General features: G+C 40.9%; 1 protein-coding gene across 3 annotated transcripts in view; it reads right to left on the reverse strand.

Annotated features, from left to right (window-relative positions):
- Window positions 1–5,042, reverse strand: part of SLAMF1 (signaling lymphocytic activation molecule family member 1) — a 43,668-nt gene extending 38,626 nt beyond the window's left edge. For all 3 annotated transcript variants that reach the window (XR_004960851.1, XM_036271888.1, XM_036271887.1), the window contains exon 1: window positions 4,757–5,042. Coding sequence is in view for 2 of the 3 variants with exons in the window: in XM_036271888.1 (XP_036127781.1) it covers window positions 4,757–4,832 (76 nt within the window). In the remaining variant the exon portion in view is untranslated. The remainder of the gene's footprint in view (window positions 1–4,756) is intronic.
- Between the last annotated feature and the right edge of the window lie 7,989 nt (window positions 5,043–13,031).

The raw sequence follows: 13,031 nt of genomic DNA on the forward strand, positions 1-13,031 counted from the left end.
AATTTTGATATGGAGAGAAAAGAAATAGAAACCATAACCCTCCCCCATCCCATACATCTCCCATGTGCTCCTACCCCTACCTAATCCAACACCCCTAGACCATGATTGTGTTTAAAATGCAGAATTGGTGGAGAGTGGGGAGAAGAAGGGACATAGGATGAGAGAGGGAGTAGCAAAAAAAATCAAAGAAAAAATAAAGAAAGTAGGAGGGGAAGAGGAAAAGAAAAAAGAGGGGGCCGATGAAAAAAACATGCTGAGTGGTTTGTGCACACTCAGTCATGGGAAGTGGAATCAAAACTTGGTTAGGAAGGGACCCTCACAACCACATAAGAATGGCAAGGTAACAACTCTGTATGTGTGAGTGGCTGGGGTACTTGAAACCATTACCTATGCATGAGTGGAAAAACTAGTGGGGACTTCAAAGAGGTTCATAAAACCCTTCAAGTGGAGTCCCCACTCCTGAAACATGCTGCTGCCTGATGAGTGTTTTCCAGTGAGTCTGTGATTCAGTCACTCCTGTTTACTAAAAGGGTCTGGAAGGAACATTTGTAGCTGTTACCACTAACTCACTTTCCTTCAAGGGTGATACTACTGAGAAAGCAGAGTGAGTCACATGGCCATGGATAGTTTCCTGAAATCAGTAGCATCTAGCCAACCCTTTCACATGATGGGATTCTACCTAATGATAGCAGCACTGCCCTCCCTACCCCCATACGTCCACATGTGCTTATAGCATCCATCTTCCAACAGTACTTCTTTCAGGAGAGAAGAGGCAAGAATTATAAAGCCTCAGTGTTCTATGGTAAATCTAAGCCCAGAAAGAAAGGATAAGCTGTCTAACGCTGCTTTTTAAACTATAGTCCCACCAGCTACCCTCCTGTTCCCATTCCTTGATGCTGCTGGGTCTTTCTGTCTTAGAGGATTTGTGCTTACCATTCCCCAGCCTGAACACTTGTTGCTGCCCTTTTTTTTTTTTGCCTGGCTAGCACCTTCCACCCTGCATGGCTTTGCCTCTGCCTCTGCCCTCCCATCCCCCACCCACAGTTTCTCAGCACTCTGCATCTCTTCTTCATATCACTCATCATGCTTTTAATTCTGGATCAATGCCTGTCATCTTCACCTGATCACAGCCTTGCAAGAAAAGAGACTGTTACTGTTGCATTCACTGCTGTGATCCTAACACTCGCATGGGACATAGTCAAAACTCAATAAACCCTTGTGTCCTGAGAGAATGAAACCGCATAAATGACAACTCAGAGTCTAAATTTTCCTCTTTCCAAATCAGAATATACTCTACTTCATCTTTATAACATCCTTAAGAGATATCATACAGAGGGAAATGATGGGGACCCTTCTCCCCACCTGCTGGGTGAGGAGACAGAAGTGCCTTAGCTATGAACCTTAGTTTCAGGCACAACAGACCATTTATCCTTTTCTCTGAGTACTTGCAACACTTCACTTCTATAGGTGTGCTCTCATCTTGAGAACATTTCAAGTCCTGTAAAAATCCAACCTTCCAAATCTATAGATTTGGAAGGACATGAAAGAAACAGATAACAGTAGTTGCCTCCAGCGAGAGGTATGGAAGGGAAATTTGCCTCCATTTTATACCCTTTTGTATTGTTTAAGTTTTATAGACGTACATGTGATACCCTTTCAATAAACAAACTAGTTCACAAAAACATGAAATTGAAAACTTACATGATGAAAGACATTTCTATCTCCTTTCCAAATTCTAGATCAAATGCTTCTATATGCTCTCTACTTCATTCTACGACTTTATCAACTTCTCTCATCTTTCGAAGATTCTTTTAATACATTTTTTTTTAAACCTGAGGGCTTCAGACCCAAGCTTTTTTTTTAAATCCTCACCCAAGGATATTTTCCCATGTATCTTCAGATAGAGTGGGTAAGGAGGAGAGAGAGAGAGAGAAACATTGATATGAAAGAAACACATCGACTGGTTGTCTCCCACATGACCCCAACCAGGGCTGGGGACAAAACCGCAACTGAGGTACATGCCCTTGACAGGAATTGAACCCTTGACTCTTTGGTCTGTGGCCCATGCTCTTATCAGTGAGCCAAACCTGCCGGGGCTGAACATTCTTATCCTTTGGTTCATCTCATTTCAATGAAAATCAACCCATAGGCTTCAATTATAGATAGCACATTTTAACTTTTCCAATGGGACCAGGATACAAAATTTAGCATCCCCCCCCCCCCCCAACATATGCTCATCCAGTTTTATTCATTGAGGTCTCCGGAGTTAGGCTGTATGACCATAGAGAAACTGTGTTAAACTGCTCTGTGCCTCTCTTTCTTCTTTTATAAAATTATAACAGTAACAATAATTAAAACATATCTAATAGGGTTGGCTTGAGAATTAAATGACTAATACCCATGAAGCACTTAGAACAGTGCCTGGGATGTACGCTATACATATTATCATTACTTATTCAACAAATATTTGTGGAAAGCTCTCAGGTACCAGACATCTGGGTCAGATTCTGGGCAGAGGCTGTGTTCATTTTGCTTTCCCCCAAAGCTCTCACAGTTCTTGCCATATCATGTGCGCTAATTACACAGTTGGCGAATGGGATGATCTAAGGTTAATAATCTATGACAAAACAAATAGCCCTGATGTGTTGACTTCTAGTCCAGCTCTGGAGACAGAGATGGTGGCAGCATTATTAAAGCTTCTGAGAAATAAAAGTGCCCAGATTTTAAATATTGGGATAAAATGGGCCCAAGTTTATTATATACACATGGTTGGACCAAGTCTGGAACCCACACGCTTACTTGTCCTTCACCTCTCCTGCATGTGTGTAAAGGAGGTGGAGAGGACATATGTGAAGAAATAAAAAATACCATTGGGGTAGATTCATCAGTTGAAGCAAATGTGCCACTCTGGTGGGGGATGCTGATAAAAGGGGAAGCTATACATGTGTGGGTAGGGGAAAATCTCTGTACCTCCCCCTCAGTTTTGCTGTGAACCCACAAGTACTCTAAATAAAGTCTATTTTAAAAAATACAATTGGGGAAATGGAGAATTCACTTTGTTGAGGGAAGGAACATGTGAAATTTTCTATATTTACAATTCTGACCGGGAATCGGAGGATGTGCTGAGTAGAGATGGAAAGGGGAGAAGGTACTGATTTTATAAGAACTGGGCATCTTGGTTGGGTAAGTCTGTCATGGTTGACCTACCCCACATGCAAAACATTTATATTTGGATTTCATTGGGGTTTCACAAAAGGGTGTGTGTATTTAAAAATAAAAACACTGAAAAAATTTTGTGCTTATTTTAGAGATGTAATGCAAGGAAGGGAGCCTCTGCTGATTGGGTAGACACGCCCTATGAGGCTGGACTATTGCTAACCAGTGACTTCCACAGTCTTCAACAGAACAGCTGTCAAAAGCACCTGAGACTCAATGGGCCAGGAGGCAAGCAAGCACAGAGATGAAAAAGTTCATCACACTGTTCAACCCCACCACTCCCGATAGTCACTAAGAGGTATTCTGAAAATGGAGGAGTCAAAAAATAAGGTGTACCCAGGAAGGCCTGGCTCTAACTGTGACGGCTTACAGTGATACCTTTTGGCTTTCTAAACCTTGAGTTCAATTATCCTTCTCCTGAAATTGGGCAGCGAGAGCCATGGGTCTGCCTGATTCTGAAGAAAAGTGGAGCCAGGAAGGGCTTTTTTATCTGAGAGTCTAGAAGAAGATAGATCTCATGTGCAGCCCCTCTGACATCCCTGGCACATCCCCGGAACTTTCCTGGAAAAGTCCATGATGGATTTACAGTCTTGAAAACCCCAAGCACAAAACACCTGGAGCGTCAGGATTTCTCCCCTCCCAACTGCCACTGTTGTTCCAGGCTGCCCCCACATGCTCACCAACATCCCAAGGCATTTAAGTTGATATGAGATTCTCGCCCCAACAACAAGTAACCCAAAAGTTCACTTCTTGCCTGGCTTTTTCTTTCTCAAATACCTTTTTTCATAGCCCTGACGCTACCAAACAAACATCAGATTAACTCCAGAAGACAACAACAGTAGGAGCAGAGCCCAGCTCCAAACACTCTGTTGTGTGACAGGCTTTACGCTGAAGCTGCCATGACCCTGAAGGTTCCCCATTTGCATTTCCCATTTACTGTAACTGGCCCTGGGCTCCAGAAATCCTGGCCTCTCCCCTCTTGCTGCCTTGGAACCTCCTGTTCTAGAAAAGTAGCCACCGGCCACAACCACACTGTAGCCACTGTCTGTTCTCAACAGAATGCTTGACATTGTCACTTCCACCCTGTCTTCCCACTACAGCCCTTCCTTGTTGTTGGATCTTGTTTCTTCCAGGGCAAGGGTATGGGAGTCATTTTCCCCCAGAGCTCCATCTCCACATCTCAGTCTCTTAGCCGGGGTCTTTGCCAGAAGGATACCTACGCAAAACCAACCACTCAACCAAGACGGCCAGAGCCTGTCAACCTGAGAGACTTGTCTAGAATGTGACCTGTGCCTGTGGCTCAGAGTTCCTGATTCCCTTGAAAATGAGGATCGGTGGGGCTGTGCCTTGGAACCCAGGGCAGAGGAACTCACAATGTCCCTTCCTCTTTGAAAGAGGCAGGTGAAACTCAGTCAGTCTCTAAGGCAGAGACAGCTGAACCCCAGCTACTAGCCCCTGCGTATTCTCTCAATTCTTGGGTCTCGCTGACTCTGTGGCAAGTAATCAAAGGACCCAAATCCTCAAACACATGAACACTCACCTGTCTTGCAGCTCCGTTCAAAAGCCAGGGAAAGAAACAGCAGGAAGTTCCAGGAGAGAAGACCCTTGGGATGCATCAGCCTTGAAGAGAAGGAGGGAGCTTGTCGCGAGGAGCCTGGCAGCTTCTTGTAAATGAAAGAGCAGAGGCAAATTTTATCAAGCAGCCCTGCCTCTGCTGCCTAGTTTATGCACCAGGAACCAGCAGGCTTCCTGTCTTACGGGACTTTTTGTATCTTGAGAATTGCTCATCTCCTTTCAGACCTTAAATCACTTTGCTGTTCCCAAGAAGTTCGAGTCAGGCGCTTAGACCAATAGAACCGGGAAGGGAGCTGTGTGGTCACCTTAGCCAAACCCCAGCTGTGGGCAGAAATGTGCTCCCCTTCTTAGCTGTCTCCAGGAAAGGGGCACCAAGTTGTCTGAGCAGTTCCATCTGGTAACTCATTTTAGAGTTCAAAGAAAAGATGAAGTTTTGTCAGATCACCCCCAAATTTGGATTAGTTAGTCAAAGTGGAACTTGGATGACTGAACTTTAATGAGTTAATGGACCTTTTATATCGAATTTGTTCCATAATTTCAGAGAACATCTTTACATACAGTCAGGTCCTGATACCAAAATCACAGAGATGGGTGGGCAAGTGCAGATCAGTGGTCAGAAACCCAGCTTCCCTGCTGGATACAACATGGTAGGATTTCGTGAGTTCTGTGGTGCATTTGGAGAGACTGCCTTTATTTTCAAGCTTGTATCTAAATTTTTGTTGAGGAGGAGGAACTAGAATTAACAGAAAAAAAAATCCATGTGCTTTTCCATGAGTTATACTATAAGAATGAAACAATGTTGTTACTGGTGTTCACAAGGAGACTTTAGAAGACCAGGCTAGTATTTTTAAAGTCCATTTTAACAGGTCAAATTCACTCTCCAATAGGCCTCCCTAAGGAGATCAGGGTAATAAGAGAAATAAAAACTTTCTTAGGTAAAATAAAATTGAGCAAATTTGTTGCCAATAGTTTTGTCTTGCAAGAAATGTTAAAAGAAGTTTTTTAGGGAGAAAGAAAATAATATAAGCCAGAAACTTAGATCTACATAAACAAATGCAAAGCGTCAGAGAAGGAATAAGTGAAAGTAAAATAAAAAACTTTTATTTATTTTACTTTCGCCCTGGCCAGTTTGGCTCAGCGGTTGGAGCGTCAGCCTGTGGACCAGAGAGTCCCGGGTTCAGTTCCCGCTAGGGGCATATAAAAAAAATATATATATATATATATATATATATATATATATGTATATTTATTTTACTTTCAATTGATAAAACAGATGACATATTGTTTAAAATAAAAGCAATAATGTATTCAATTATGTGTGCTTATGTATATATCATATATATGTATATATATATGTGTGTGTGCTTATATGTGCTTGTATATAAGTGAAATGTATAATAGCAATGATATAAGAGACAAGAGGAGGAATTAGAATTTTTTATTATATAAATAAATTTTTTATTAAAAATTTTTAAATTTTTTTATTAAGTATTCACACTACCCATGAAGCAATACGTGAGCTTGAATTAGTTGTAAATGCATATCGCAAAATCTAAAGTAACCACTAAAAAAGCAAAAAAAAAGAAAGTGTATGAAATATACAAGAAAGAAAAGAGAAGAAAATTATATAAAGTGCTCAATTAAAACCACTAAAGGCAGAAAAAGAAAGAAAGGCAATAATAGCAACAAAGAGTAAAGGTAACAAATAGAAAATAATAACAAACATAATAAATATTAATTCAACTATATCATTAATCACTTTGAATGTCAGTGGTCTATCAGGTGTGGGGAACCATTTTTTTTCTACCAACGGTCATTTGGATATTTATAACATCATTCATGGGCCATACAAAATTATCAGCTTAAAAATTAGCCTGCTATAATCGGTCAGGCTAATTTGGTGAGGCCTGTGATGTTAGCTGGTAGTGATCTCATGGGCCTTATATGGCCCACAGGCCAGATGTTCCCCACCCCTGGAGGAATAAATCAATTAAAAGACAGAGATTGTTAGAGTGGATTAAAAAGAAGACTCAACTATATGTCGTCAACAAGAAACACACTTTAAGAGTAAAGACACATATAGATTAAAAGTGAATGGGGACTTCTGGTCAAGATGGTGGCATAGGTAAACACATTATAGCTTCCTCCCACAACTGCATTAAAATTATAATTAAACTACAGAACAACCATCATTCAGAACTTCCTGACATCAAGCTGAAGGGAAATCCTACAACTATGAAATTAAATAAGAAGCCACATTGAGACTGGTAGGAGGGGTGCAAGAACAGGCTGGCTGGTCCCACATCCACATGTGGTGGGTAAAATCAAGAGGGACACTTCAGCTGGGAAGGTCCTGCCTGAGGAGTGAGGGGTCCCCGTCCCACACCAGGCGCCCAGTTCAGGGTTCCAGTGCCAGGAAGAGAAGTGCCTATCACTTCTGGCTGGAAAAACCGGCAGGAACTGAAGCTGAGGGAGGCTGAGGCTTCTAGAGTCCCAGGTAGTTCCTCTTAAAGGGCCCATACACAGACTTACTTGGACTCACTCCTTCTGGGCTCCAACTTTTATTTTTTTATTAATTAATTTTTGTTAGATATGTTTCTCCTTTTTCCCCCACTGATTCCCCCTCCCCTCACTCCCTGCCCTGTCCCCAGCTTTGTTGTCCACATCCACTGTTCATGCATACATGCATATAAGTTCTGTGGTTTATCTCTCCCCCACCACCCCCTCTTCTGGGGATTGTCAGTCTGTACCCCACTTCCATGTCTCTGGGACTACCCCATTCCTCAGACTGTTATGCTCATTATATTCCACAAATAAGTGAGATCATATGATACTTGTCTTTCTCTGTTTGGCTTGTTTCACTTAGGATGATACTTTCCAGGTCGTTCCATGTAGTCTCAAAAGATAAGAGATCTTTCTTTCTTACAGCTGCATAGTACTCCATTGTGTATATGTACCACTGCTTTTTTATCCATTTGTCTACTGATGGACACTTGGGCTGTTTCCAGATCTTAGCTATTGTAAATAGTGCTGTTACAAACATGGGGGTACATATATTCTTTGTGATTGATGTTTCAGGCTTCTTAGGGTATATTCCTAGAAGTGGGATCACTGGGTCAAATGGCAATTCAATTTTTAATTTTTTGAGGTAACACCATATTGTTTTCCATAGTGTCTGCACCAGTCTGCATTCCCACCAGCAGTGTACTAGAGTCCCCTTTTCTCCACGCCCTCGCCAACACTTGTTTGATGATTTGTTGATGGCGGCCTTTCTGAGAGGTGTGAGGTGATACCTCATTGTTGTTTTAATTTGCATCTCTTTGATGATTAGTGATGATGAGCATGTCTTCATATGTCTCTTAGCCATTTGTATGTCCTGTTTGGAGAGGTGTCTATTTAGTTCCTATGCCCATTTTTAAATTGGGTTCTTTGTCTTCCTTTTGTGGAGTTGTATGAGCACTCTATATATATTGGAAATTAACCCCTTATCTGCTATATCATTGGCAATGATGCTCTCCCATACAGTGGGTAGCCTTTTCGTTTTTATGATTGTATCGTTCGCTGTGCAGAAGCTTTTTAGTTTGATGTAGTCCCATGTGTTCATTTTCTCCTTTGTTTCTATTGCCTTAGGTGATGTATCAGTGAAAATTCTGCTGCATATGATGTCTGAAATTTTGTTGCCTACAGTTTCTTCTAGGATTTTTATGGTTTCATGGGGCACATGTAAGTCTTTTATCCATTTTGAATTTATTCTTGTGTAGGGTGTAAGTTGATGGTCTAGTTTTTTTTCTGCATGTAGCTGTCCAATTTTCCCAGCACCATGTATTAAAGAGGCTGTCCTTACTCCACTGTATGCTCTTGCCACCTTTGTCAAATATTAATTGAGCATATTGTCTTGGGTCCATTTCTGGGTTCTCTGTTCTGTTCTGTCTATATGCCTGTTCTTGTGCCAGTACCAGGCTGTTTTGATTACAGTGGCTTTGTAGCATAACCTGAAATCTGGTAATGTGATCCCTCCAACTTTGTTCTTCTTTTTCAAGATTGCTGTGGCTTTTCAAGGTCTTTTTGGTTCCATATAAACTTTTGAAGTACTTGTTCTAATTCTGTGGAGTATGCCGTTGGAATTTTGATGGGGATTGCGTTGAATCTATAGATTGCTTTGGGTAATATGGACATTTTAATGATGTTAATTCTTCCAATCCATGAACAGGGTATGTGCTTCCACTTTTTTATATCTTCCTCTATTTCTTTTTTCAATGACCAGTAGTTTTCTGCGAATAGGTCCTTTATTTCTTTGGTTAAGTTTATTCCTAGGTATCTTAATTTTTTTGCCACAATGGTAAATGGGATTGTTTTCTTAGTTTCTCTTTCTGTGAATTCATCATTGGTGTATAAGAATGCCATCGATTTCTTGACATTAATTTTGTATCCTGCTACTTTGCCAAATTCATTTATTAAGTGTAGTAAATTTTTGATGGAGTCTTTGGGGTTTTCTACGTATAGTATCATGTCATCTGCAAATAATGAGAGTTTCACTTTCTCCTTTCCAATTTGGATCCCTTTTATTTTTTCTTCCTGTCTTATTGCTGTGGTTAAGACTTACCGTACTATGTTAAATAAGAGTGGCGAAGGTGGGCATCCCTGTCTTGTTCCTGTTCTTAAGGGAAATGCTTTTAGTTTTTGCCCATTGAGTATGATGATGGCTGTAGGTCTTTCATATATGGACTTTATTATGTCTAGATATGATCCCTTTATTCCCACATTGCTGAGCAGTTTTTATCAGAAATGGATGCTGGATTTTGTTGAAGGCTTTTTCGGCATCGATTGATATGATCATGTGGTTTTTATTCTTTATTTTATTTATGTGGTGTACCATGTTTATTGATTTGCGAATATTGTACCAGCCTTCCATCCCTGGGATGAATCCCACTTGGTCATGGTGGATAATTTTTTTGGTGTACTGCTGGATCCGATTTGCTAGTATTTTGTTCAGGATTTTGGCATCTATGTTATCAGGGATATTGGCCTGTGGTTTTCTTTCTTTGTAGTGTCTTTTTCTGGTTTTGGAATTAGAATTATCCTGGCTTCATAAAACGAGTTTGGAAGTCTTCCCTCTTCTTGAATTTTTAGAAATAGTTTGAGGAGAATGGGTGTTAGTTCTTCTCTGAATGTTCGGTAAAACTCCCCCGTGAAGCCATCCGGGCCTGGGCTTTTGTTTGCTGGGAGAGTCTTGATTGCATCTTCAATTTCTTCTATTGTTATTGGTCTGTTCAAGTTTTCTATCTCTTCCTGGTCCAGTTTTGAGAGACTATGTATTTCTAGAAATTTGTCCATTTTGCTTAGATTGTCGAATTTGTTGCCATATAATTCTTCATAGTAGTTGTTAATGATCTTTTGTATTTCCGTGGTGTTGGTTGTTACTTCTCCTCTTTCATTTCTGATTTTGTGTATTTGGGTTTTCTCTCTTTGTTTCTTGGTGTGTCTAGCTAAGGGTCCATCAATCTTGTTTATTTTTTCAAAAAACCGGCTCTTTGTTTCATTGATCCTTTGAATTGCTTTTTTGGTCTCTATGTCGTTTATTTCTGCTCTGATCTTTACTATTTCCTTCCTTCTACTTGCTCTGGGGTTTTCTTTTTGTTTGCTCTCTAGTTCTTTAAATTGTGAGGTTAGATAGTCTATTAGAGATTTTTTTTGTTTCTTGAGGTAGGCCTGTAGTGCTATGAACTTCCCTCTCAGAAGTGCTTTCGCTGCATCCCATAGATCTTGTGTTGTTGTGTGTTCATTTTTATTGGTTTCCAGGAAATTTTTAATTTCTTCCTTGATATCCTTGGTAACCCATTCATTGTTTAATAATATCTGGTCTCAGCAAATCTTATACCTCTTGTTAAGTGGCCCCAGGCCTGGCACTAGAAGCAGCCAGCTTTGGTTCACAACTTGGCTTTTCCTGGGCACCTCCAAGCTCAGCACAAGAAGTAGCCATTGGCTGATCACTTTGTAGCTAATGCCTGCTGGCCCCGGGTAGAACACAGGCAGTGGCTGACCTTGCCCCAGAGCCAGCACACCCAGTGGACAGCTTCAGAAGCACCACCACCCAACCACCTCCACAAGTGACACACTCAATAAGTGGACTCAGTGGGTGCCACAGCCCTACTGAAGTAAGTCTTGCTCTGTGTGTTAGGCCCCTACATTGCTGGTCCTCCAAAGGAGTCAGAGGCTAGTGGTCAGTGGGCACAGCTGAGTCCTTGCAGCTGATCAGACTGAGTAAATCTCTCCCATTGATGTGCCAACAGCAATCAAGACTTAATTACAACAGAAGGGTGTATTGTCCACACTAAGGGTGCACCTTGAGGGCCCAGCTGGGGTAATCAGGAAGGCTGTGCCACTAGACCCTCCAAAACACCTATGACAATAGGCCACCCTACTAAGCATAGGAGACAAAGCAACTCTACCTAATACTCAGGAAAAAAATACAGGGAAGCAGCCAAAATGAGGAGACAAAGAAACATGTCCCATGTGAAAGAACAGAACAAAAGTCTAGGGAAATAACTAAACAAAAGGGAGATGAGCAATCATTCACATGCACAGTTCAAAACACTGGTGCTCAAGGAACTTAGACTTTCAAGGAACTTAGTGAGAACATCAACAATATAAAAAAGGTCCAGTTAGAAATGAAGGATGAACTGACTGAAATAAAGAATAATTTATAGTAAATCAACAGTAGAGTAGGTGAAGCCAAGAGGCAGACCATCAAATTGGAATATAAGGAAGCAAAAAAAATACCCTATTAGAACAGCAAAAAGAATTTTAAAAAATGAGGATAGTGTAAGGAGCCTCTGGGACAACTTAAAGCATATCAATATTTGCATCACGGGGGTGCCAGAAAGAGAAGAGAGAGAGCAAAAAATTGAAAACCAATTTGAAAAAATAATGACAGAAAACTTCCCTAACTTGGTGAAGGAAACAAACATATGAGTCCAGGAAGCACAGAGAGTCCCAAAGAAGATGAACTTTAAGAGGTCCACACCAAGACACATCATCATCAAAATGCCAGAGTTTACAAAGAGAATCTTAAAAGCAGAAGGAGGAAAGCAGTTAGTTACCTACAAAGGAGCTTCCCTAAGACTGTCAACTGATTTCGCAAAAGAAACTTTGCAGACCAGAAAAGAAGTGGCAAGAGATATTCAAAGTGATGAAAAGCAGCAACCTACACCCAAGATTACTCTATCCTGCAAAGCCATCATTTAGAATCGATGGACATATAAAGACTTCCCCAGACAAGACTAAGCTAAAGGAGTTTATCACCACCAAACCAGTGTTATATGAATTGTTGAAGGGTCTTCTTGAAGGAGAACAAAAATATGAATAATAAAATGGCAATAAATACATATCTATCAACAACTGAATCTACAAACAAATTGAACAAGCAGAACAGAAACAATCATAGATACAGAGAACATTTTGTTGCTTGGCAAATGGGAGGGGCTGAGGGGATGGGTGAAGAAGATGAAGAAATTAAGAAGTACAAATTGGTTGTTAGACTGATCAACCTCAAAGGGAAGGGGGGGGGGGGAGAAAGGGTGGGATGAGATAAACCAAAGAACTTCTATGCATACATGCATAACCAATGGACACAAACAATAGTGTGGAGAAGGTAGGAGAGGGGCGGAATTGGAGAAGAGGGGGTCAACTGGGGAAAAGTGGGGGGGGGGGATCTGTAATACATTCAACAATAATGATGTTTGTTTTTTTCTTAAGTGAATGAGTGGGTCCTGGCCAGTTTTTTTTCAGTGGTTAGAGCATCAGCCCACAGGCCAAAGAGTCACGGGTTCTATTCCAGTCAAGGGCGAGGACCTCAGTTGCAATTCTGTCCCCAGCCCTGGTCAGGGTCATGTGGGAGGCAACCAGTTTATGTATCTCTCTCACATCAATGTTTCTCTCCCTTTCCACCCCACTCAATAAAGATAAATGGAAGAGCATACTTGTGTGAAAATTTTTTTAAAAAGTGAATGGATGGAGAAAGGAAAAACATGCTAGGACTAATCAAAAGAAAGCAAAGTAGCTATACTAATTTCAAACAGAGCAGACATCAAAGCAAGGTAAGCTATCAGAGACAAAGAGGGACATTACACAATAAAAAAGGGATCAATTCTCCAAGAAGACATAACAATCCTTAGCATGTATGTGCTTAACAACAGAGCTTCAAATATGTGAGGTAAAACCTGATAGAACTGTAAGGAGAA

This window comes from Molossus molossus, unplaced genomic scaffold, assembly GCF_014108415.1.
Source record: "Molossus molossus isolate mMolMol1 unplaced genomic scaffold, mMolMol1.p scaffold_m16_p_20, whole genome shotgun sequence".
NCBI classification, from domain to species: domain Eukaryota; kingdom Metazoa; phylum Chordata; class Mammalia; order Chiroptera; family Molossidae; genus Molossus; species Molossus molossus.